Source organism: Dromaius novaehollandiae, unplaced genomic scaffold, assembly GCF_036370855.1.
Source record: "Dromaius novaehollandiae isolate bDroNov1 unplaced genomic scaffold, bDroNov1.hap1 HAP1_SCAFFOLD_33, whole genome shotgun sequence".
Lineage (NCBI taxonomy): Eukaryota > Metazoa > Chordata > Aves > Casuariiformes > Dromaiidae > Dromaius > Dromaius novaehollandiae.
Window position 1 is genome coordinate 2,748,476 of NW_026991456.1, and position 22,307 is coordinate 2,770,782.

Here is a 22,307-nt window from a genome sequence, read left to right on the forward strand (position 1 = left end):
ACTGGGACTCCAAGGGGTGAAAGGCGAACCAATGTTAGTGAAATGGGGTAGTAACAATCTATGACTCACCTGGCAAACCGGACAGGAAATAAGCAATTTTGCCTGACGTTGGTGGGTGCGGGGCAGCCCTTTTAAGACATGCTTAATAGGGGTCCCATTGAATTTGACCGTAGACCTACCAAAGCTGAGAGAGCATTGACACGCTGAATGCGTCATTGCCCTGGGACCCGCAAGAGCTTGACCTTCTGGGTTCAGTAGTGGTAATTGGCTTGGGCTAGGACCATGGGCCAGGCAATTACTAATAGAAGAGTTGCACCTGCTACTGATGCTCGTGCTAGGTATATTAGTATGTAGACTAGTGTTTAGATGCTTGGTAAGACAACTGCTAGAAAAGGGGTGGTCCCACCCACACCCACACTATGAACGCTTAACCCGCGACACGGCAATTTAAAGCAAATAGCATAGTCAAAGCATGGGGAGGGGGAGATGTAGGGAACGGCGATCAGAAGATCTCGCGATGGCACGGAAAGAGGAAGGAAGAGGAAGGATATGACGTAGAGATAGCAGTATGCTTGTAGGTATATAAGCAAATACATGCGTACAATAAACGCCATTTGCAGCATCCTCATATTGGTGTCAGTGCTCATTGGCCCGGAGGCTGGGGGAGCCTCCGTGCCGTCTCAGGCGAACGGGAGATTGTCGCATCAGAAGGCGACATCGCCCCATGGCAGAGGGGCCGTGGGGCTGAGCAGGGCCGGCAGCCCTTGCTAAGGTGCCTTTGTGCTGGCCCCAGCACGGCCCCCGGCTGCAGCTGAGCTCACGCTGGCAGCTCCTGCATGGTGCCCACGGGACGAGCAAACCAGGATCCCGCACCCAGGCCTGGGGAGGTTTGTGCTCCCGACCCCTGCTTAAGAGGCCGCTGCTTGAACCCCTGAGCTGCAAGGCCCCCCTGCAGCCTGGCACCAGCTCCGCACTCGCACTGCCAGCTCCCAGTGCTCCAGGACCCTCATCTTCCTCCTGAGCAGCCCCTGAGTCGGGGGAGAATCCCCCACTCTTCTCCACCCCAACTGTGGGAGGCCCATGGGAGAGGAGCCTTCCCAGAGCGAGACCCCTCGCAGGTGGGTAACGCACACAGGTGCTGCAAACACAACCCCAGGCCCCAGGGGAAACCCTGCTCCTGCCAGGACACAGGCTCCAGCCCTGCATCTACCCCCATGGAGAGACGGGCCGGGGCTGGGGAGGGAGGGGGCTGTCTCGGGGCAGGGGCTGCTGGCAGGGAGCTCAGCTGAGCCTTGGCCAACTGGCGCTTTGCAGCAAAACCAGAGTGTCTCAATCTGCTCGCCACTGTCTTGGCATGCTGGAAAGAGAGGACATCTGCCACACCCAGAACAAGCCAGAGTCCTGCAGAGAATAAGTTCTCCCCCTCGCTCTTGTCTCCCTAAAAAAACAACACGCACTCGGGATGAAGAAACAGGGCTCTATCTTTGCGGAAAGCACAATAAAGGCATGAAGGGGGAGCACAAGAGTGGGACAGGCTGCACTCCAGGTGTTGAGCTCTCCTGTGGCTGCAGCAGATGCCAGCAATGGCCCAGACCTTCCAGCACACTTGCTTGTCTGCGGCGTGCCGCACCAGGGCATTGGCACAGCTGTGCCAGCTCTGCTCAAAGAGTCACCTCCTGGCGGGACGGGGACCCCTCTGCCATGCTCTCTGCAGCCACTGACCCAGTGCTCCAAAGCTGAACCTCGATGGAGACGTTGTCCTGGCACTTCTCAGGTTCAGCAAGGTCTGTGTCACCAGGCAACGCACTGAGGGGTCAGGGTCATTTTCCAGGAGCTGGAGGGCTGACAGAGAAAGCAACAGAGCAGATAACAGACTCCCCTCTTTGCAGAGAGCCCACCAAGCACCCCCAAAGAGGGCCAGGCCCACCCAGCTCTTCCCAGGGTGGGCAGGGAGCACGTGGCACAAACAGAGCAGCTGCAAGGTGCTGCTCAGGAACGCCCCAGGTGACCCCCAAATACCCCCTCCTCTGCCCCACGCAGGGACACAGGGCCTTCCTTGCCTGGGGCAGGGCAGCGACCTGCAGCTCACTTCCCAGGCCCCTTCTTCCCCCTGCCAGGGCCACCTGACACAGTGCTGCTCTCACTCACCCTCGCAGATCTCCTGCACCTTCGCCGCCTTCTGCTTCACTTGCTGCCCAATGAGCCCTAGGCAAACACCTCCTGTCACTCCTCCTCCTCCCCACCAAGCCCCCAGCAGCACACCTCCCATCTGGCCTTGCCAGCCTGGCCACGCATCCTCCTCCCCTTGGGCAAGGCTGGCCCCAGCGCCATCCCCGGGCTGCAGCAGCCAGGCATGCTGGGAGCGACTGAAGAACCTCCTCGCAGCCCAGCTGCATGCTCAGCCATGGCACTGGCCTCCTGGCTCACCAATGAGCCTCACGGCTGCCTCCCGCAAGGAGGCCTGAGGGTTCTCCAAGTAGGGCCGGCTCTGCTGCAGGTATTGCTCCACTCTGCTCCTGTCCCTCAGCACCTGAGGACAGCACAAGGCCAGGGGCTTGGCACCCAGACTCCCTGCGCAGCCAGGCCTGCCCCTCCTCCCAGCACCCACCTCCTCTCCCTTCCTGGTCACACCTCCCAGCTAGAACCTGGGTGCTACCAAGCTGCGGAGGCAGCACAGGGCACACTGTGGCCTGCGGCTGCCGAGATCCCCCCAAGCCTTCTGCCAAGGAGCAGCCACACCAGGGGCCCCTTCAGCATCCTGAGGGGCAGCAACGGCAGAGGGGCCTGCAGCAGAGCCCATCACGCCTGGGGCTCTGCACTGCAGCAGGGCGCCAGGGGCACAGCTCTGTGCCCTGCACACTGTGCAGGGGGCCAGCCCTCATCCGGCCTCGACCACAGGCACTTTGGCATTGTCCTTACCAGGTACTCCCCGATCTTCCACGTCTCCCATGCTCTGGCCAGTTGCTCGAGCTCCTCCCACTTCAGGAGCTGTGCAGCACTGACAAGGGCTTCCCGAGAGGCCTGCGGAGCAGCAGAGACCGGGAGATGCCACCACAGCCGGGGAACGACACCCTGCATCCCCCTCATCTCGCCAAGGCTTGGAATGGGAAGATGTAGCTTGGCACCAGGGCTGCCCCTCGCTGAAGGCACAGGCAGCTCGGCCTTGCCCTTGCGCACACAGGCAGTTGCACCTCACGCTGACGTGCATTCAAAGGGACACTTGTCAGCAGCCCTTGCCACGGTGCTCAGGCCCACCCAAGGCATGTCAGCATTGCTCCCCAGAATCACCGCTCCGTACCTGGGCCACGCTCGCGATCTGCTCACTCATGTGCAGCAAGAGCGGCACCAGGCTCCTCTGCACATGCTGCTTCAGCCACCGTTTGTTCTTCCCCACCACACTCCCCATCAGGTCTTTGAAGACGAGGATGGAGAGCTCTCGCACTGTGCGGTCTTTCTGTGGGGAGGGAGGAGAGCAGGGGAAGCCTCAGCAGTGACTCCAGCAACTGGCCATGAGCAGAAGGTTCTCCATTGCAAGGCTTCATCCTCTCCAGGCACCACTGTCCCCCACCCCGGCCGGAGGGCGGAGCTGGCCACAAGCCTCTGCGGAGGCAGCCTGCCCAAGGAGGGTTGCCGGCAGCAGCAGCACAAGCTTCCCTGGCCTCTGTCTCCCTCTGCCTCTGCAGGGAACTTCCTGTGGCTCCATCAGGGCCCCCGCGCAGAAGAGGAGCACAGAAAGGCACAGCCCCGCGGCATGGCCTCTCCCTTGCTCTCTAGCCTGCTCCTGCCTCTTTGCTCATCTCTGACCCAGGCTGTGACAAGCGCTGCAAGGACTCGAGCGCGACACGGAGCAGCCGAGGGCAGAGAGGGGGCTTGTTTGGTCGAGTCCCACAGCCCAGCACACCAAGGCCAGCACAGGCAATGGTCTGACACACACACAGCAAAAGGCTTCCTCACAGGCAGCAGGGCCTGGGGCAGGAGGGACAGATACACATGCCCATGGGCACACAATGGTGCAGAGGGACACACAGCACCCACAGCCATGCATACAGACCCCCGGACACGCCACGAGAGCCCCTGGCTCTCCCACCAGCCTTACGTCAGCAAAGAGCAGCAGAAGCTTCTCCGCCAGCTTCAGAGCCATGGGGTTGGAGCCCTTCTGCTCTAGGTAGCTGAGGATGTTGCGCAGCAGCAGCAGGCTTCCCACACGCATGTCCCTGCGAACATCCTGCAGACACTCCAGGAGCTCTGGCAGCATGCTCTGCATTTTCCTTGCCTGGGGGAAAGACACAACTTCCTTTGGGGGAAGCAAGGCCACGAACCCCTGGCCAGAAGGGCTCTGGCGGCTGATTTCCCATCAGGGCTCAGGCTCCAGGGCCAGGGCTCCACACACCCCCACCCCCACGGCTTGGGCACAGAGGCTGCAGTGCAGGGCAGCCATCTCCAAGGGGGCCCTCAGCAAGCTAGGGCCTCTCTAGGGAGGAAGGCTGCTGCCTCGGGGCCCAGCAGCAGCCGGCTGCCTTAGCCTGGCCCTCTGCTCTGGCTCATCCTCCCTCTCCCAGCGGGGCTCTGGGCACAGCGCTCCCACAACGGAGGCTCTTTGCAGCTGCCTCGCTTGCTGCTGGGCCTGCATCTCTGCCTGGCACAGCCCAGACGCGCCACCACTGGGAGCTCTTCCCGCGGGGCACTGGTGCCTTTCTTCTGGTGCAGCACAGCCAAGGGCCTGGCATGAAAGACTCGGGGCACGTGAACGGGGCAGCAGGTACCCAGAAGTAGCTACTGCACCTCCTGATTGCCAGCAAAGTCCAAGCTACTGTCTGGCCCAGGGCCTCCTGGCAAGCCCCAGGCTGCCAGCATGGCTCCACCCAGCTGCCCCCCTGCTCACCATCTCGGGGCTTGTCGACAGCCTCAGGAGGCCTCTGAATGCCAGTGTGCGCATCTCCAGGCCCTGAGTCTGCACAGAACTCCAAAGCAGCGGCAGGACGGCATCATCCGTATCGGCGAGGTCAGGGCACTCCAGCAGCTGAAATGCACACAGCGCTCAAAGACGGGCAGAGCCGGCACCACTGCCTGCATCCTGCAGCCCACCCCCAATTCAGGCCAAGGGCTCCAGGCTCTCACCAAGCTCAGCTCACACGCAGCAGCAATCGTGCAGACACTCCCAGGCCCTGCTCCCAGCCCTGCGCCTCACGGCACACGGCACACACCGCTCGCCTCCCCCTCCCGGCCTCCCAGCCCTCTGCAGCCTCCTCTTCTCAGCCCTTCCAGCAGCACTTGAACACAGACAGTTGCCTCAAAGCAGGCAGCAAATACAAGTGCTTGCGAGTGGTTGCCCAGCAGAAAGGAGCCAAGGCCAGGGCAACTAAGAGGAGGCCATGTCTTGCCCCAGCTCCATTCACCAGCAGCACCCCACAGGCATGGGCACCAGCGAGCACAGCACTTAGAGGCACCTCCAGAGAGGCACCGCTTGCCATGAGGCCCACCTCAACGAAGAAAGCCATGGCGGGCAGCTGACGACACTGGTCCTCCCTCCTCAGCACACTTGCCAGCTGGCAGAAGATCCAGCGACACAGGTGTCTGGGAACTCCCCTCACCACTCTGGCAGAAGCAAGAAGGCACTGCTGGTCACAGCCTTCCCACACATCCCATTTCCTGACTCCTTTGCATTCCTCTCCCCCTGGGGCCTTCCCAGCTGCTGCTGCGGCTGCTGCTCCTCTTGCACCTTTCCCGGGGCTCTGCCCTCGCTGGCACTGCAGCCACACCATCCCCAATGCTCTCTGCGATGGGAGCCCAGGCCCCACGCGAGGGCACTCCAGGCCTTTGGGAGGGCACCACTCCTGTGAGGGACCCTCTCCCACCACTCCAAACACCACCTGCTCCCCCAGCAACTCTCCCAGCTGCCCAGCAATGGGGCAGGCAGATCCCATGGCCCTTTTGCTGGGGGACCCCTTGCCACAAGTGCTCAGGCTGCAGCTCCTCTCTTGCAGAACTGGGGTCCCCCCTCACCCACAGGGAAGGACACTGGGGGGGCACCCCAAGTCCAGGGAAGAGGTGCTGGTGGAGAGCAGGGAGAAAAGGGCTGTACCTGGCCAGCACAGACACTCCCCTCTGAGATGTCTCTGCACGCAGAAACAGCTCCCAGCCACCCTTCCTCTCAACAGCCAGGGCTGCATGCTGATAGCCAGCGCAGCTGAAGAGACCTTTCATGGCCTCCACAGCGCACCTGCATGGAGCAAAGCCCACGTCACACGGCCAGCCTGGCCCTGCCTCCAGGTCCGAAGCAGAGACGGGGCACTGGGATCCAGCACCTCACGTGGCTGCAGGCACGGGACTCATCCCGTTGGCATTCCCTCAGGAAGATGTTGGCCTCCTGGTGGGTGAACTCTGCTGTGAAGACCATCTGAAAGAGCAGCGCCAGGAAGAACTGGGGGAAAAACGCCTTCACCACCTGCGCGCAGGCGGGCTCCTGGACGATTGCATGCAGTGCTCTCGTTGCCTGCAGAAAACACCCAAACACACCTCTCACTCCACAGCAGCGCCTCCCACGCTTCCTGAAACCCCGAGGTGGGAGCCTCAGGCACAGCCTTGCACCATGGGAAATGCAGATGGAGGGCACAGCCTTGCTGCCTCACCAGGGTCAGTGCCCACAGGCTCTTGGGCCTCAGCTCCTCTCTGTACACAAGGAGCCTTCCTGCGCCAGCAGGACCATCACCTGCGCAGGCTTCATGCAGCGTGCAGGTTCTGCCAGGATCCCTGTCCCAGGCCTTGCCTTTGGCTCAGGTTTTGCAGGAGCCCTAGTCCAGCCCCGAGCCTTGCCCTGAACACTACCCTGCGTTTCCAGCCTGCCGAGAGAGCTTGGGGGATGCAGGGGCAGGGTGGGATGGAGATGTCCTGGGCATGGCCAGCCTGGCTGGTTGTGTGCAGAGGCCCAAGCAGCACTCGGCAGGCCCGTGTGCTGGCAGTCGGAGGCCTGGCGCTGGGCACATTGTCTCCATGGGCCCAGGCGAGGTCCCTGCTTGGGGGCACATAGGCAGGGGAGAGATGGTGCGCAGAGGCAGCTGCCAGCCTGCAGGCAAGTGAGGCCTCGTCCCCTAACTCACGGCCAGGGGAAGGATGCAGCTGTTGTCCCTCTCGCAGCTGGACTGCCTGCGCAGTGGACGCTCCTCCAGCAAGCTCAGCAGCTCCCGCAGCACGTCTCTCGCAACCAGCGGCTTAGCCATCAGCACCTTCCACAGGGTCATGGCGGTGCTGCAGGCCCACAGTGCTCTGTCAGTGGTGCCTCCTTGGCCACAGCGCCACAGCCTGGGCAAGCCCTGGAGGGCCAGGGCTGTCTGGCAACCCTGGCCCTACCCACCCCCTCCTCGCTGGGAGCCCAAGGGGGTCCTGCCCACGCAGGCAGGACAGCACCAGGATGAAAGGCCCTTGTGGAGCCAGCAGCGAGCAGAGCTGCTGGGCTCTGCGCATGAAGGCAGGCACACTTGCTCAGCTCTGGCTTCTGAACACCTGCTTGATGCACCAGGGCTGCGCAGTGCTGGGACAGACAGAGGGCCCTGCCCTTCAGGGGCGGCCTGGGAGGCTCCTTGCGTCTGGCCCTCTTTGGGCCCCTCTCCCCATGTGCCATGAGCCCTCCAGCCTCAGGGGCCCCATACCTGTTGCACAGTGGCGAGCAGTACAGCAGGCTCACGGTCACCTCAGCAGGCTTCGAGCAGGCCAGCTGGCAAAGGGTCCTGTTTAGCGTGACCCGGGCCGAGAACTCCCTGACGTACTTCAGGTTTCGGTAGAGGCACCTGATGATCCGCGACACCTGCAAGACACATGGGCGAGACTGGGACTGCTACCAGACAGCAGCCATTACCCACCTCCCACGGAGATCTCCTCCCCTCTACACCACTCCCAACGCTCCTGGCTGCATTCAGAGGCGGTCGGGTGCTCAAGAACCCTGGCTCTGGTGCGGGGAAACAATGGCCCACAGGGCTCGAGGCCCAAGCACGCCAGCCCCAGGCTGCTTACGTCTTCCAGCGCAGAGACAGCACCCAGCACGAACATGTTGAGCAGGTGGGTAGCCACCACCGTGCTGTAGCTGCTGCAGTTCCTCATGCCCTCCATGGCTGTTACAATGACGTCGGTCGCCTCAGAAGGATGGAGGTTTTTCACAAACAGCTATGGGAGAAAGGAGGTGAAGGGAGAAACGTCACGCTGTGTGCCACGGTAGTGGCGCTTAGCTGAGCAGTGCACGCAGCTCTGGAGAGAGGTGTGGGGCAAGGCTGGCACCGTGGCCCCAGCAGAGCCAGCAGCGCATGCTGTGCTGGGCAGTGGCACCACGGGGCATGTGGCCAGAGGGCCATCAGGGCAAGGGAGCATGGCTGGGAGCAGGGTCACTGCACTGCCTCTGCAGGCAACCACAGCTTGCTGGTGGCCAGCAAGGCTGCAGCTGCTGCTGGCATCTTGGAGGGAAGCCTCTGGCTACGCCCCACTCAGGCACAGTGGAAGAGACACCAGGGAGGGCACGGCTGCTGCCACGCTGCAGCCATTACGCAAGCTACCACTGAGCGCTGCTTCACTCCCTCGCACCACTCTGCAGGAACCGTGAGGCCCTCTCAGCCCTACTCTCTAGGGATCCCTTTGCTCATCCAAATCTCCTGATGACCCCATGGCCAAGAGGCCCAGCAAAGCAGGTGCTCCTCACCCTCATGATCACACTGATGTTGCTGGTCCAGCAAAGGCAGAGCGCATCCTCAGCTTCCACCTCCTTCTGGCACTCTACATGCTCTGCATCATCCTGAAAGGGCTCCCTGCCTGAACAGCAGCAGAAAGACAGAGCGGTCAGCAGGGGTGATGGAGACTTGAAGGTGGCACGCCCATGGCGGCAGGGAGAAACCAGCCTGGCAGAGAAAAAGGCCATGCCAGGAACGCATGGGGAGCAGCATTCCCAGGGAGGCTCGGCGCCTATTCCACAGCAGAGAAGGGCAACTGCTTCAAAGGGTACCAAAAGCTTGAGGGCTGGCACTGCACTTTCTGCTGTGAAGCACCACAGAAGCCCAACGAGGAGCACGGGCTGCTGAGCATTTGCCACACCAGGGGGATTCAGGGCAGCTACTAACATACTGCTCCTCTCCTCCTACATCAGCCAGGTTTCCTGCTCCTTTGTCTCACGGAGCAGAGGGGCCCAGGCAGTGGCATGCCTTCCCTGGCCTTGCCAGGAGGTCTGGCTCCAGAAGGACGCAGCCCACCACAGCTTCTCTTACGTTTTCGTTGCACGACGAATCTGAACAGGCAATGAAGAGCATCCAAAGCGCCACGGTTCGTCTCCGCGTCCTCATAAGCGCAGCAAAGGATGAGACGCCCCACCAGCTGTCCCAGCATTGGGACAGAGATCTTTCCAGAGCAGGTGGGGCTCTCATCAACTCCTCCAAAGGGGCACCAGACCTGGGCAAGGAGGAAGGGCTGATGGCAGGCAGTCCCCACCACAGCCCTGAAGCCAAGAGTCTGCCCAGGCATGCATCCCAGCTGAGGCAAAGCTTTGGAGGGCCCTGCACGCCTTGGCTCCCCAGGCAGCCGCGCAGCAGCCCAGGCAAGGCAGCACTGCCACACCTGGCCTCACATCATGCTCCCCGCGCACTCCTGCCCTGCACAGTGCTGGCGGCACAGCTGCCTCCTCAGAAAAAAACGACTGCAGACAGAAGCTCATGGCAAGAGGGCCAAAGACCTTGGGCTTCAGGCCAGAGCCTTGCTGACCGCTTTCACCTCTGCCCAGGCTTCCCTTAGAAGGGCCCCTAAGCTGCAGGCTGCTCTGCTCTGCAGGGAAGGGGCAAAGGGGTGGCTGGAAGGGGCCTGGCTCCTTACCTCCAGCGAGGAATAGTTGGCCAGCAAGTTGCTCAGCCTTCCAATCCTCCCCACGGCCCTCTCACGCACAGCTGCTCTCTCCGAGGTTGTGAAGGGCAACAGGAGCTGGGAGGAGAAAGGCTACTGGTCTGCCCGCAGAGCTGAGGCCCGCTCCAGCAGAAGCGGCTCTGCTAAGCCCCTGGCTGCATTGCTCCAGTCCAGCAAGGCTTCCTCAGAGCTGCAGCAAAGCCTGCAAGGGGCTTCCTGCTCCTTCCCCAAGGCAGGAAGCCAGACCCCCACCCCCTCCACACACCCTGCTCCTTTCCATGCCCCCCTCCAGAACATCGCCCTCTGGGCCCTCTGCAGTAACGCAGGCCTTTAGGGCAGCACCTTCCCTGGGAATCTGCCCTGGGCAGCCTGGGCCACGGCCTCTTGCGATGGCCCAGGAGCGCAGGCGGCAAGGCTTTCCCAGGACCCGGGAGCAGTCTGGGGAAGGGGAAGGGACTTGGGCTGCAGCCAGGGCACGCTGGGATCACCCCAGAGCACAGGGGGCAACCCCTGCTCACCCAAGGGAGGGGGGCCCCCTCCCTGCAGTGTGCTGCCTGCACATGGCACTGACGGGGGGCATGTCCACTTGAGGGGGTCACTTCCCTCTGAGCTCAAGAAGGGGCCCTGGGAAGCCCACCCTTTGCAGATGCCACACCTGCAAGATATGCTGCAGCTCCAGGAGGCTGGAAGTGGCAGACTTGAGCACCAGCACCTCCAGCATGCTGTCCATGCTCTCCAAGGTCTGCAAGGAGGACACAGGGCTGTGGCACTCCTTCACCACTCCCTCCGACCCCCAGCAAACTGAGTTGAACTCCTGCTGCCAGGGCACGACACCCACTGCCTTGTGGTGCCCAGGCAGAGGCCTCACCATAGGAGAGCTGCTGCACACAGACCAGCTCATGGGCACTGCCCGTGGCCCAGCCCAGGGGAAGGGGACCAAGGCAGGACGGTCAGAAAGCAAAGCTGAGATCCTGCCCTCTCTGGCATCTTACAATCGCCTCTCAGCACAGCCTAGACAGGGGCAAGCCCAGAGCGGCTGGCAGGCTCCCTGTGGCTCACCCAGTGCATACCTTGGAATACAGGGATGTGTCCAGCTTCTCCACGTCTTCTTTGGGAGGAAGCAAGAAGACACTCCTGAAGCAGGCATGCAGCAGGCTGCTCTTTTGGCCCTCCAGAACTGGCTCCACTGCACTGCAAAGACAGAGAGATGCCTGCTCGACACTGGGGCTGGGAGCGCTGCCTTCATGCCTTGACGGAAGGGGGATGTGGATATCTGGGGCAGGAGTCCCTGGGCTGCTACAGAGAACAGCTAGGGCAGCCCTGCAGGGACGCGCCCCCTCCTTCCATGACACTGCTCCAGGCACAGAGGGCAGTCCTGGCGGAGAGGCCTCACGCCTTCTCAACCATCTGCCTCCCCTCCTGGGGTAAAAGCCCAGCTGCCCTGGGCAGCTGCAGGCACCCCTCTGCCTGCCCAGCTGCCCTCCTGACAAGCCCAGGGCACAGGAGAGCAGAGGCCCAGCAGACAGCACCGACAGCCTCCCCCCACCATGGGGGACACCTCCCTGACAGGCACGGTGACACCAGGGCCACGCTGTGGAGAGCTCTGGGACAAACCAGCCCCTCGGCTAGGTACCTCATTGCCGTGAGAGCAACCATGGCTTGCTGACGTACTGCTGTGCCCAGCTGGTCCAGGGGCTCCTCTTCCAGCAGCACCTGCAGAGCACAGCCAGCAGTCAGGCTTGGCAACTGCCACCACCCAGCACTAGCACACCAGCAGCAGTCTGCGAGGCAGGCAGAGCCCTGCTGCCCCCATCCCTGCACCGCAGCCCACAATGGCCCCCACCTCGCCAAGGCCTCAGCTCGCAGGGCTTCTCAGCGGCACCCGCACTCCTGTCGGCAGGAGCTCTTTGCCAATGCATCCTTGCCCCAGCCCTCCCAATGCCCGAGTCCTGTCCTCAGAGCTGGGTCTGTGCCCAGTGCCCTTGACCCCTTCCGCAGACCTGCTGCATCTCCCCTCACCTTGATATGCTCGGCCAGCTCGTATCTGCAGCAGAAAACATCCAGGCCCCACGACAAGGCCTTGGAGCTGCTGCCTCTGCAGAGGGTGCAGATGGATGCGAGAAACTTCAGCTTCTGCACCTCTTCCTGACACACGGGCAAGAGAGACGGAGGGAGGCTCAGAGGGCACAGCAAAGGCCAGCAGGACCAGAGCAGCCAGGCGGCTGCAGTGCTCTGCGGAAGCCCTGGATGGCAGTAGCTCTGCACAGACATCTGCCTCCCAGCACCCTCGCAGCAGGCACCAGACCCGGCGCAACCCAGAGGGAGACTCAGGCACGGCCCCCATGCACATGGCTGCAGCTACCTTCTGTCTGCCGCTCACAAAGTCCCGGATGAACTCCAGGGCTTCCTCATCCTCTCTGGACAGCGCTGACCAGCTGCAGATGGAAGACCTTGCACCTGAGGAAGGAAGAGAGACAGCAGGAATGGAGACACTCACTGCAGGCAGCAGCGAGGAGCACTCTCAGCTCCGCCCTCTCTCCAGCCATGGCCTGCTCCCGTGGACGCAGTCTCCCCCAGGCTTCTCCGGGCTGCAGGGTGCCCAGCACACGGGCTGCCATGCTGGAGCCAGCAAGGCGGGGGGAACGCCTCAAGGCACCGGGGTTGGGAACTTGCTCGCAAGTGGGCAGGAAAGGTCCCCGTCCCGCAGCGTCGCTCCTCCTTCCACGGAGCTGACGCTCGCTGCCCGTCCCAGGGAGCAGAAGCTGGGTCCATCTACACTCTCCCTTCCTTGGCGCACGCTGGGCTGGGGCCGGCTCCCAAGGCCTGAGCGGGCCCAGGCATCCGGGCACCGCCGTGCCACCACCCCTGGGGACCCCGACGCCAGTATGCAGGGCAGACAGGAGCCCGGCACAGAGCTGGGCGCGCTCCCCGGCCCCGGCCTGGCCCCGTGGGGCCGCTCACTCACTGCTCGGTGGGCTCTGCGACGCCTGGCGCTCGCACCCCTCACAGGGTTCCGGGGCAGAGCTGCTCCCCTGGGCAGCCCCGTCCTGCTGCTGGGCCGCCCGGGGGCTGCGGGGGTGCCCGTCCTCCTTCTCCCAGGCTGCCCGGGGGCGGCTGGGGGGTCTCTCCTCCATCCTGCGGGACAGAGCAGAGGCGTGAGGGGGAGAGTTTGTCACCCAGAGCCCGCGAGGGTCCCCCGGTGGGGGGGTGGCAGCGCTGCGGCGTCCCCCCGCCCGCCCCGGCCCTGGCGCCAGCTCTCCTGCGCCTCAGCCCCTTCCGCGAGGCTCTGCCCCGCCGCCGCCGAGGGCCCCCGTGGCGCTGCCCAGCCCCAGCCCCGGGGCTCTCACCCGCGCCAGCAGGTGGGAAGGCCTCGCAAAACGCCTCGGCTCTGCGGGGCTGCCGGGGTGGCAGGGAAAGACGCGGCTGCGCTCGGCGGCTCCTCCACGAGCCTGCACGCTCCTGCCCTCTCCCGTCGCCGTCCTCCCGCACACTGCAGGGCCGCGACCGCGCCCGTGCCTGCCAGCGCCGCCGGCGGCGTCACAAGGGGGGGGTCACAATGGCCCCGCCGGGTGGCGCCTCTGAGGTCACCTCTGCTGCCGGGAGCTGCTCCAGGAGCAGCACTGGCGCCACAAGGGGCTCCAGGGCCTGAGCGCGGCCGCCCCGGCGAGCAGAGAGCTGCCGCAGGCCAGGGGGAGGCAGCGCGAGGGGCAGCAGGGGGCTGCGCGTGGCCACGTCCCTCGTGTTTCAGCCCCCACTGCCCGGGCCCTGCACGCACTGGCCTACTCAGCACTCACCACTAACCTTAAGCCCCATTCCTAAACTTAACCCCAGCCCTACCTCTTACCCCAATCCCCTACTCGAAGCCCTCACCCCAAATCCAAACCGCTAAGGCAAAACACGGACTGGTAACTCCTTTCCCTAACTCCTGCCAGAGCCCTCACCCGAATCCCTAACCCTAGCATTCAGATGCTAGCCTTCACCCCAGCCCTCACCTCCAGCCAGAGCCCAATCCCCCACAAAGCTAGACAGCACTCACAACAAGGACCACCAACCCTAAGCACAACAAAACCTCACCCTAATCCGCACCCAGTCCCTCACCCAATACAGCCAGCTCTTGTCCCCAGCCCCGCCCTCAACACCACCCCAAAGCAGAAACCCTAACGAGATGCCTCAACCCTAACTGCTGGCCTCAACCCCTTCCCCGGTAGCCCTACGCCTCGCAGACCCTCCTAACCTGCAGCCCCTCTGCCAGCGCTCACTCTGGGCTCCCTCCGACCCCAGGAGGCAGAGGAAGGGCAGGCACTGGGAGCTGCTGGAGCAGCTGAGCTCGGCACCGACCTCTCGAGATGCTCTGGTCCAACCCTCTGATCAAGCTACGGCAGCTACAACAGGGTGCCCAGCACTGCGTCAGGCAGGTTTGCAGTATCTCACGGAGTCGAGACTTCACAGCCTCTCGGGGAACCTCTTCCCGTGTTCAACCAGCCTCACAGCGGAAAAGGGGTCTCCTGCATTCAGCTGGGATCTCCTGCTTTGCCATTCTGTGCCCATTGCCTCCCCTCCTCTCACTGGATACCACTGACAACCGCTCAGAGCTATCCACGGTCTCCGTCTTCCTCACACCCCCATCACATACTAGAAGCCCTGAAAACATCCCCACCAGCAGCCTGTTTCCCAGCAGAAACACTCCCAGCTCTCGCAGCACCTCCTCCCAGGGCAGATGCTCCAGCCCTGCAGGCATCTTGGGGACCCACAACAGCAGCAGCCATGACCCAGGGCTGTGCCCAGGGCACACAGGGGTGGCTTTGGAACCGGACACTCAGCACAAACCGCTCCACCCGGGCAGCCGCGGCCCCGGCCCAGCCGGCGGCAGGCAGCGGGTGCTGCGCCACGCGGGCCCCTCGCCTGGGCAGCAGGCACCGCCCCACCGGGGCACGCCAGTGGGCGGCCTGCATGTCGCTCAGAGCACGGCCCGCCCCTCCCACGCACCCATTGGCCCGCCGCCTCCCCTCGCTCGCCGATCGGCCAGGCGCGGGCGGCCCTTCCTGACGAGGGCGGGCAGGCTCGGGGCCCACCTGGCTCCCGCGCAGCCCCGGCCTGGCCCGGCCCGGCTCCTCGTTGCCGCCCGGCCGCACGGGGCGCCGCGGGGCTGGAGGCAGCGGGGGCGCGAAGGGCGTCAGGGTGGGCGGGCCGGGCTGGGGTGGGGACCGCGCGGGGAGACCGGGGCTGTGGGGCCTGGCCCGGCTGCGCACCGCTGCCCTGGAGCCGGTCCTGGCCCCGCCCCCCACCCCCTGGGCCCAGCTGCACAGCTGCCCCCCCGCCCCCGAGCCTCCCCTAAGCCCCCCGAAAGCCGAGCCCGGACACATAGCCCAAGCCTAAACACGGAGCCCCCACCAGAAACCTGAACCAGGTGCCTGTGTTATGAGACAACCCTGGAAGCTCAGGAGGAATGTTCATGCTGTTTAAACTAGGCAGGTTAGGACAACCTCTCTCACTACTTTCTGGAAAGAAGCATTCTTTAATCAAGGGTATCCTGGAACTGCTAAAGCCCTAAAAGAAGCATGAAATCCAAATGTTTCATTTCTAGGTACGTATTGCGAATTTGGCCAAAGAATTGGAGGTCCAGGTATCCCTGACTGAACTGTCCTCATTATAATACCAAAAATCACACCCACAGGTCAGAAAGACCTGTGCCCAGGTGAAGACCCCTCCCCTGAGCATGCGTAGGAGTAAAATGGTGTGTAAGCAAAGTTAGAATTGTATGTAAATCACTAACCAATCAGTGTAAAAGGGAAAGTTGCCAACCTTGCAATTTGCTTGTATAAATGCTACTTGGAAAGCCGGGAGTGTGTGCTTGATTTGTGAGAAACCACCGAGCACCCAGGCGTGTGCAACTTTGCAATAAAGAAGCAAATGTCTCTCCTGAGTGTGTAACTATTGGCCTGTTGCACACCGGGCAACGAATCCGCTTTTCGGACAACAATATGACCTAGCATGAAGCACAGAAACAACATCGTGGCAGCAAGGGCACCCCCATGGCCATCCCAACTGCTGTCTACCTCCATTCACACTTTGGCTTTGCTCCATCTACTCTAGCCTGCTGTCCCCAAGCCTTTTGCTGAGAGTCCTTGCTCTCTTCAGACCTGCCCAAGAGAGGTGCAATTTCCCAACAGGCTTGACAAGAGGAAAAGCAAAGCAACCTCTGTTTTGGCAGTATTCCCAAAGTGTCTTGGTGCTGCTTTGTCACTGCTTCTAGAGGAGAGAAAGAACAAGCAAACACCTCATTGCCACCCCAAGGGACTGGGATGCAGCCTGTCTTTAATGGCCACCTGCTTCCTTCCCATCTACACACACAACCAGGCCATCCCGCATGCTTCTGCAGCCAGGTCAGCAACCACAGCAGAGGTTCCTGGGACTTCCCAGAGCCCTGACAAGCCTCCAGAGATCCCATGCGCAAGCCAGGAGCCCCAGAAGGGAGCCAGGCCTCCTGGCTGGGTGTTGTCTTGAGCACACGCTGCAGCAGGAAAGACCTGGCCTTCAAACATGGCCAAAAATGCTTTCACCAACCCCATCCCCTCTTGCATCTCTTGGACCTGGCACACATAGAGAAAAGGAAAAGGAGCCCCCAGACCTTGCCAGCTGCAGGAAGCCCGATGTTGCCATCACCTGGCCTCTGCGAGAAACCCTGACTCCAACAGCAAAATACCCATAGCTAACAAGGGCCCAGGTAGGACTCCACAGTCCTGCCCAGAGAACAGCCACTCTGCAGCAGCATGGTTGTCTAACTCAGCTGGAGTCCCCAAGCCTTGAGGCCTCCACCCCCTCAAAAGCAGCTGCCAAACCCAAGCAGAGCCCTGACACCACCCAAGAACCCCCACTTCAAACATGACCAGCCCCCAGCACAGCTCCACCTGACACCAGCTGGCAGAAGAGGCCTTGGTCTAGCATCAGGGTCCCCAGCCTGTCCCCAGAGTCCCCAGCATGGCCCCAGTGCTCCAGCACCCTGGTACAACTCCAGCACAGCCCCTGCGATGCCTCATAGCTACCTATGTCATTGCATGCAGGACAGGTCTTCCCTGCAGCCCCCAATGTGGACACCCCATCCATCAACCTGCTCCAGCTCCATGCTCCTTCTCTGCAGGTTTCTGCTGACCAAGCGGTGATGGCCAGCTCCACTCTCCCAGAACAGCCCCTTCTTGTGATTCCCCTTAGGATTTTGCACCCTCCAGAGCAGCATTTCTCCTCCTGGGCTTTGCTGCAGCAGCACAAGCTCCCCGCCTAGGCAGGCTCCTTCCCAGGGGGCCAAGAAAGGGTTTAGAGCTGGGCTTCCTCACAGTCAGCTTGCAACCACAGTCAAGCGCAGCCCAGCAGAAGGGGGCTAAGGCACATCCAAGCAGCAGCCAGGGACCAGCAAAGAGCCCTGGACACCTTTAAAGTGGCCCTGGAGACCTCCAAAACACCCAGAGACAATGAGGAAAGCCTGGGGGGCACCAAACAAGCCTTAGAGACACGGAGGTGGGATCAGAGACCCAGGAAGAAATAACTCCCTGACGCACCCTGGGAGACCTCCACATGTTTCTGGGAACCCCAAAAAGATTTTGGGGAAAGTTCCAGCTCTTCCGTGGGCCCTCAGGAATCCCGGCACCCCTGTGGCTACTCTGGGATCTCTGCAGAGCCATCCTGGTGTCCCTCGGCTGTTCCGAGGCTCTTCTGAGATCTCTTGGGCTGTTGAAGGCATTCCTAGGGTCCATCCAAGGTGTCTGGGTCAGCTTTGGGGTCCCTGGGGCTGTTGCCTCAGGGAATGGGGAGACGATGTGGTGTGAGCATAAAGCAACAGCAACACACAGGCAAACGCTTGCTGACAAATGCAGTGCTTGCATGTTTGCACATAACAGTCTTGCATTTACTATACACTGCGAGGACTACGAGAGGTCCACATGAATAAAACTAGCACCCGTTTGAAATGCAGCCAAAGAGAATATTTATTCTGGGATTAATGAACAAAACTGCCTGGCGCTGAGTTGAAAGCATAGCGCATCTTTATGTGCACTAGGACCTTGTGCATAAAGCAAGCTCTGCATTCCCAAGCCCATCCACAAACCAGGCCAATGGCAGGCCCAAAAATATCACTGAGCGGTCTTGGTGGGAATCTTCCCCCCCGTATGCAAGCAATTCTTTCAATCTAGCAACCACAGAAGACGTGAGAGTAGTGCTAGGGGAAGGAGAGAGCTTCCCTCCAGGGAGCAACCACACCATCCCCTTGCAAAAGAGAATGACAGGCAGCACCCCCCCCCCCCCCATCCTTTCGTCTGAACCGACAGAAGCATTCACAAGGTGTTGCCAGCGTATTTCACTTGGACAGCACCAATGGCCTTGAGACCCCTGTCCAGGCTGTAAGCAGAAGGAGTCGTCAGCGAGCCGAGCTTTGGGAGCATGAGCTTCCCGGAGAACGGCTTGAAAGGAGCATTCAGAGGGCGGGGATGGATCCACAGCTCCTTCGTAGTGCGGAAGGAGGACCTTGCGGGAGGACTGCGCTGCAGCACTATATCTTTGATAGTGCAGTAAGTGTAGGATGTGGCGACATCAGGGCACAACTCCACTTCCTTGATGGTGCAGAAAGTGGGGCGCCGCGGGGGGCTGGCGAAGCTGCTGAGGTGCATCACGGGACCTTCTGCTGACTCCCTTCTCCCTGGTGGTGGGTACCACATCTTTTGCACCTGAAGGGAGGACTTGTGCCAGGAGGGCCACCCCACCAGACACAGCCATGCCAGCCAGGCGGCCAGAGCTAGCGCAGAAAGGAGCAGCAGAGCCAGAGCGGCCAGGTAGAGCAACCAGTGCAGCAGGCAGCAGTGGCGCAGCACCCACCGGCCCCACTGCGGGCCCTCGCCAACGGCCTGTGGGCGCCGCACGGGTACGGCCGGTGCTGGCATGGAGCAGGGGCAGGGCAGGACCGGGACAGGCTGGGGAAGGTGGGTGGAAAGCACTGCCGTGGTGCTGGAGATCACCGGCGTGGTCATGGTCGGTGGAGAAGATAAAGATCTGTGGGGGGTGGAGGCTTCCAAAGTAGGAGAGGGAGGCACCGCAGTAGAAGTGGTGAAAAACGTGCCAACGGACACTGAGAAAAGGGTACGGGTGCTGGCAGTGCCAGTGGTGAGAGTGGCTGGAGCAGGGGTGCTGGTGCCACGCGGTCCGGTGCTCGTTGGGATGGCCAACGAGGTGGTCGAGAGGAGGGTGGTGGAGCTCCCAGGGGTGCTGGGGGAGGTGGCGGTGCTGGCAGGCTGAATGCTGGCGTGGGCGAGGGTAGTCGCGACCGCTGGAGTGGCTGGCACAGGGGCAGCGATGCTGGGAGCTCTGGGGATTGCAACCCAAGTCCTTGGGATGAGGGTGGAGCTACCAGAGCTGCTGGGGGGAGCCCTCGTGGTGGTGGAGGGAGGCCGGGTGGAGGTCCTGTGCTCTTCAGGGGTGGTTGAATGTTGGGGGGAGGAGGAGATCTTGGCAATTGCCTCCCGCGTGCCTTCCCCATAGTCATAGTCATCCCCGTCTTCATCATCGGCATCCCCCACGTTGCCGCAGTCAGGCTTGAAGCGGATGACTGGCTTATGCCGATGCTCAGCAGGGCTATGGCACAGCACCTTCTCCGGGGCCACCTCAACCTTTGTCTTCTCCAGCCCGCGCTCAGGCTGGTAGACGCTCATCTCGTTCTGCCGGATCCAGGCCCGCAGGTAGAGCAGGCTGCAGTCACAGTGCCAGGGGTTCTCAGTCAGGAAAACATACGGGAAGAAGTGGCCCTCGGGGAAGAAGCCTGTGGGCAGAGTCTGGAGGCGGTTGCCCGAGAGCCACAAGTTCTCCAGCTTCCGCAGGTCCTGTAGCAGCTCCTGGGGCAGCTCCTCGAGGACATTGTCAGAGAGGTCCAAGTCCTTGAGGTCCCCCAACCCTGCAAAGGCCTGCGGTGGGAGAGTCCGCAGCTGGTTGCCTCGAAGGTCCAAGTCCTGCAGCTGTGGCACGGCATGGAAAGCCCCTGGGGCCAAGAACTGCAGGTGGTTGTGAGCCAAGGCCAGGCGGGTGAGGGCAGGCAGGCCCTGCAGGGTGGGCAAGGCCCTCAGGGCATTGCGAGACAGGATCAGCTCTTTCAGAGACGGCAGCAGGGGCCCCGTGTGCAGATCCACTAGCCCGTTGTCGGACAAGTCGAGGTCCTGCAGCGCAGCGAGGGGCAGGAAGGCGTCGGTGAAGACAGACGCCAGGTGGTTGGCACTGAGCAGCAGGATGCCCGTGTCCTTGGGCAGGGCCGAGGGCACTGTACTGAGACCCTGCCCTGTGCAGTTGACCTCGAGGAGGTCCTTGATGTGGTTCATGTCTGATGGGCAGGGTTCAGCCCCAGCCAGGGGCAGCAGGGCCAGGAGGACAAGATGGACCAGGGCAGGGAGCCTCATGGCCTGGGATGGAGAGACAAGACTCATTTGCACAAAGCAGCACCAAGGGATGATGCACCACCAAGGATGAAGCACCAGGGGTGCCACGATGCTCCTGCCCATGCTGCCAGCAGCCATGACCGCATCCCCCACCACCCCATCACCTCCTCCAGCTTCACCCCAAGGAAAAGGATGTGTCCCTCACCATCGCCCCTCCCCTGGCACGCGTCCCCTCGTATCCTTGCCTTCACCGGTGGCTCAGCCAGGAGGCACCGTCCCAGCTCCTTCGCTCTTCTGCTTCTCTGCCGGAGGACGCGGTGGGGCTCCGGGGGCAGCTGGCCCCCATATCAGCAGGCGCAGCCGCTGGGCAGGGAGCTGTGGTTTCCTGCAAGGCCAAAGTGCCCTCCACATGCCGGTTCCATAATTCATTGCTGCAACATGCTGGGGCAGTGCGGGGGGGCCTGGGAGCAGCCCTTGCATCACTCCCCCCCCCCCTTTTTTTTTTTTTTAATTCCAACATAACTGAGGGATAAGGGTGAAAATAACCTAAAATATTTCATTCAGCTCCAAGTAATGTGTTCTGTCTTGTCTTCAGCTTAGGTTTTTACCCTTTTTACCCTTTAATTTACTTTTTCCTAGCAGAAGTCAGCATCTCAGTTTGCTTCTAAACAAGGTTTCCTGAAGTTCATTGAATTCTCCATCCATTGGAAGGAAATGTTTTGCCATCCCCCTAACATTTTTCAGCTAAAACCGTTTCCTGAGTTTTGGGCTACATCTATCATGAGTTGTTATGAGGGGTTCCCAGAAACTCCAGTTTTGGCAGCCTGAGTGTTCAGAGGTACTAAATTTCAGGGCTTTTCTTCAGGCTGTGGCAAGCGGCAGGCAGCAGCAGAGGCAGAAGTCTTGGCGTCATTTTAAAAAATAAATATATTCATTTCTCTATAATATATTTATATAGAAATATACATATTTCCTTTATATATCTATAATTCATTTACATATATTTCATTTTTATATATAAATATATACACATACATATACAACATTTTCATAGCTATTCATTTATTTATATAAATATATGTATATATGAATATCCATTCATATAAGTACATTATTTACAGAGCTGAAAGAATCTTGGACAGTTTCTGGCAGGCCAACATGTCCTTCTGCTGCTTCCAGCAGCACTGACATATTTTGCTTTCATGGTTTTGGACAGCCCGGTGTCAACATCCAGCTGCTGGAAGCTCCTCTGAAGAATGAGTCTTGTTTATTCAAGTGATGTTTGCGTGACTCCGTCATCTGTGAGTGGGAGCGCAGTCCCGCCAGTGTCAGTGCTTGGGCTGTGAATTAGCCTTTATTAACTAGAGGATAATAACTGGTGCGAGCAGCTAGAGAGTCACATGCAGAGCGTTTTCCAATATCACATTTTTCCTTAGTGATTCAATGGCCCCATCCGCAGGCTTTTCCTGTTTTGCTCTGGTATCAGATTCCTCTTAGCTGTCAAAGATTGAAGGCTGCTGTCTTACTTCCACCTTGCTACCATGAACCTCCTCCCTTTCCTTTCCAGACTCAGTAAAACTACTTCCTCAGGTAGCTTTTTTTCTTGCTTTCCTCCCTAAATGCATTGCAGTGTATCTGTGTATCCCCAAACTCTTCCTCATAAACATTTGTGCCACTTCGTCCCGAACACCCCGTGGGGGGACAACCCAATAACTCAATAGCTCATGCCCTGGCAACCAGCTCCAGGGCTGGTGTAGACCACGAGCTGTATGGGGAAGGGGTTGTCCTTCCCCTGATGGCTTTGGGCGCTAGTTGCCTCTCTTCCACACATTCCCACCACCTCCTTTGGCCTTGTGTGGGGCGGGACAGACAAACCACCATCTCCCCTGACAGCAAGAGCAAACCCTGTCCAGCTCCAAGGAGGAGTCTGAGGTCTCTTCCAATGGACAGACCCTGGGCAACCTTGCCAAGACTATGGGTCAGTCTGTGGCCCAGCATGTCTCTGCCTGCAGAGATCACATACACTTTCACTGA

General features: G+C 60.9%; 2 protein-coding genes across 2 annotated transcripts; both read right to left on the bottom strand.

The window, feature by feature from the left end:
- Nucleotides 1–1,477: 1,477 nt before the first annotated feature.
- LOC135326632 (maestro heat-like repeat-containing protein family member 7) lies at nucleotides 1,478–13,365 on the bottom strand. The gene is made up of 23 exons (XM_064504444.1): nucleotides 13,215–13,365; nucleotides 12,833–13,002; nucleotides 12,230–12,324; nucleotides 11,887–12,012; nucleotides 11,501–11,580; nucleotides 10,938–11,058; nucleotides 10,523–10,609; nucleotides 9,841–9,945; nucleotides 9,243–9,423; nucleotides 8,684–8,793; nucleotides 8,008–8,157; nucleotides 7,647–7,801; nucleotides 7,098–7,245; nucleotides 6,306–6,493; nucleotides 6,083–6,220; nucleotides 5,481–5,595; nucleotides 4,883–5,020; nucleotides 4,097–4,273; nucleotides 3,299–3,454; nucleotides 2,920–3,021; nucleotides 2,428–2,530; nucleotides 2,149–2,205; nucleotides 1,478–1,842 (listed from the first exon to the last, which is right to left on the bottom strand). The coding sequence occupies exons 2-23, from the start codon at nucleotides 12,999–13,001 to the stop codon at nucleotides 1,670–1,672; spliced, it is 2,874 nt and encodes a 957-aa protein (XP_064360514.1). The 5' UTR covers nucleotide 13,002; nucleotides 13,215–13,365; the 3' UTR covers nucleotides 1,478–1,669.
- Nucleotides 13,366–17,828: 4,463 nt separating this feature from the next.
- On the bottom strand, nucleotides 17,829–20,566 carry GP1BA (glycoprotein Ib platelet subunit alpha). Its single transcript, XM_026120786.2, has 2 exons — nucleotides 20,479–20,566; nucleotides 17,829–20,297 (listed from the first exon to the last, which is right to left on the bottom strand). The coding sequence occupies exons 1-2, from the start codon at nucleotides 20,479–20,481 to the stop codon at nucleotides 18,192–18,194; spliced, it is 2,109 nt and encodes a 702-aa protein (XP_025976571.2). The 5' UTR covers nucleotides 20,482–20,566; the 3' UTR covers nucleotides 17,829–18,191.
- Nucleotides 20,567–22,307: the final 1,741 nt, after the last annotated feature.

Coding starts and splice junctions, on each gene's coding strand:
- LOC135326632 (XM_064504444.1), bottom strand. CDS start 13,001: ATGGAGGAGAGACCCCCCAGCCGCCCCCGGGCAGCCTGGGAGAAGGAG. Junction 12,325..12,832: donor GTCGCAGAGCCCACCGAGCA/GTGAGTGAGCGG, acceptor TTCCTTCCTCAG/GTGCAAGGTCTTCCATCTGC. Junction 4,274..4,882: donor TGTCGACAAGCCCCGAGATG/GTGAGCAGGGGG, acceptor TCTTTCCCCCAG/GCAAGGAAAATGCAGAGCAT.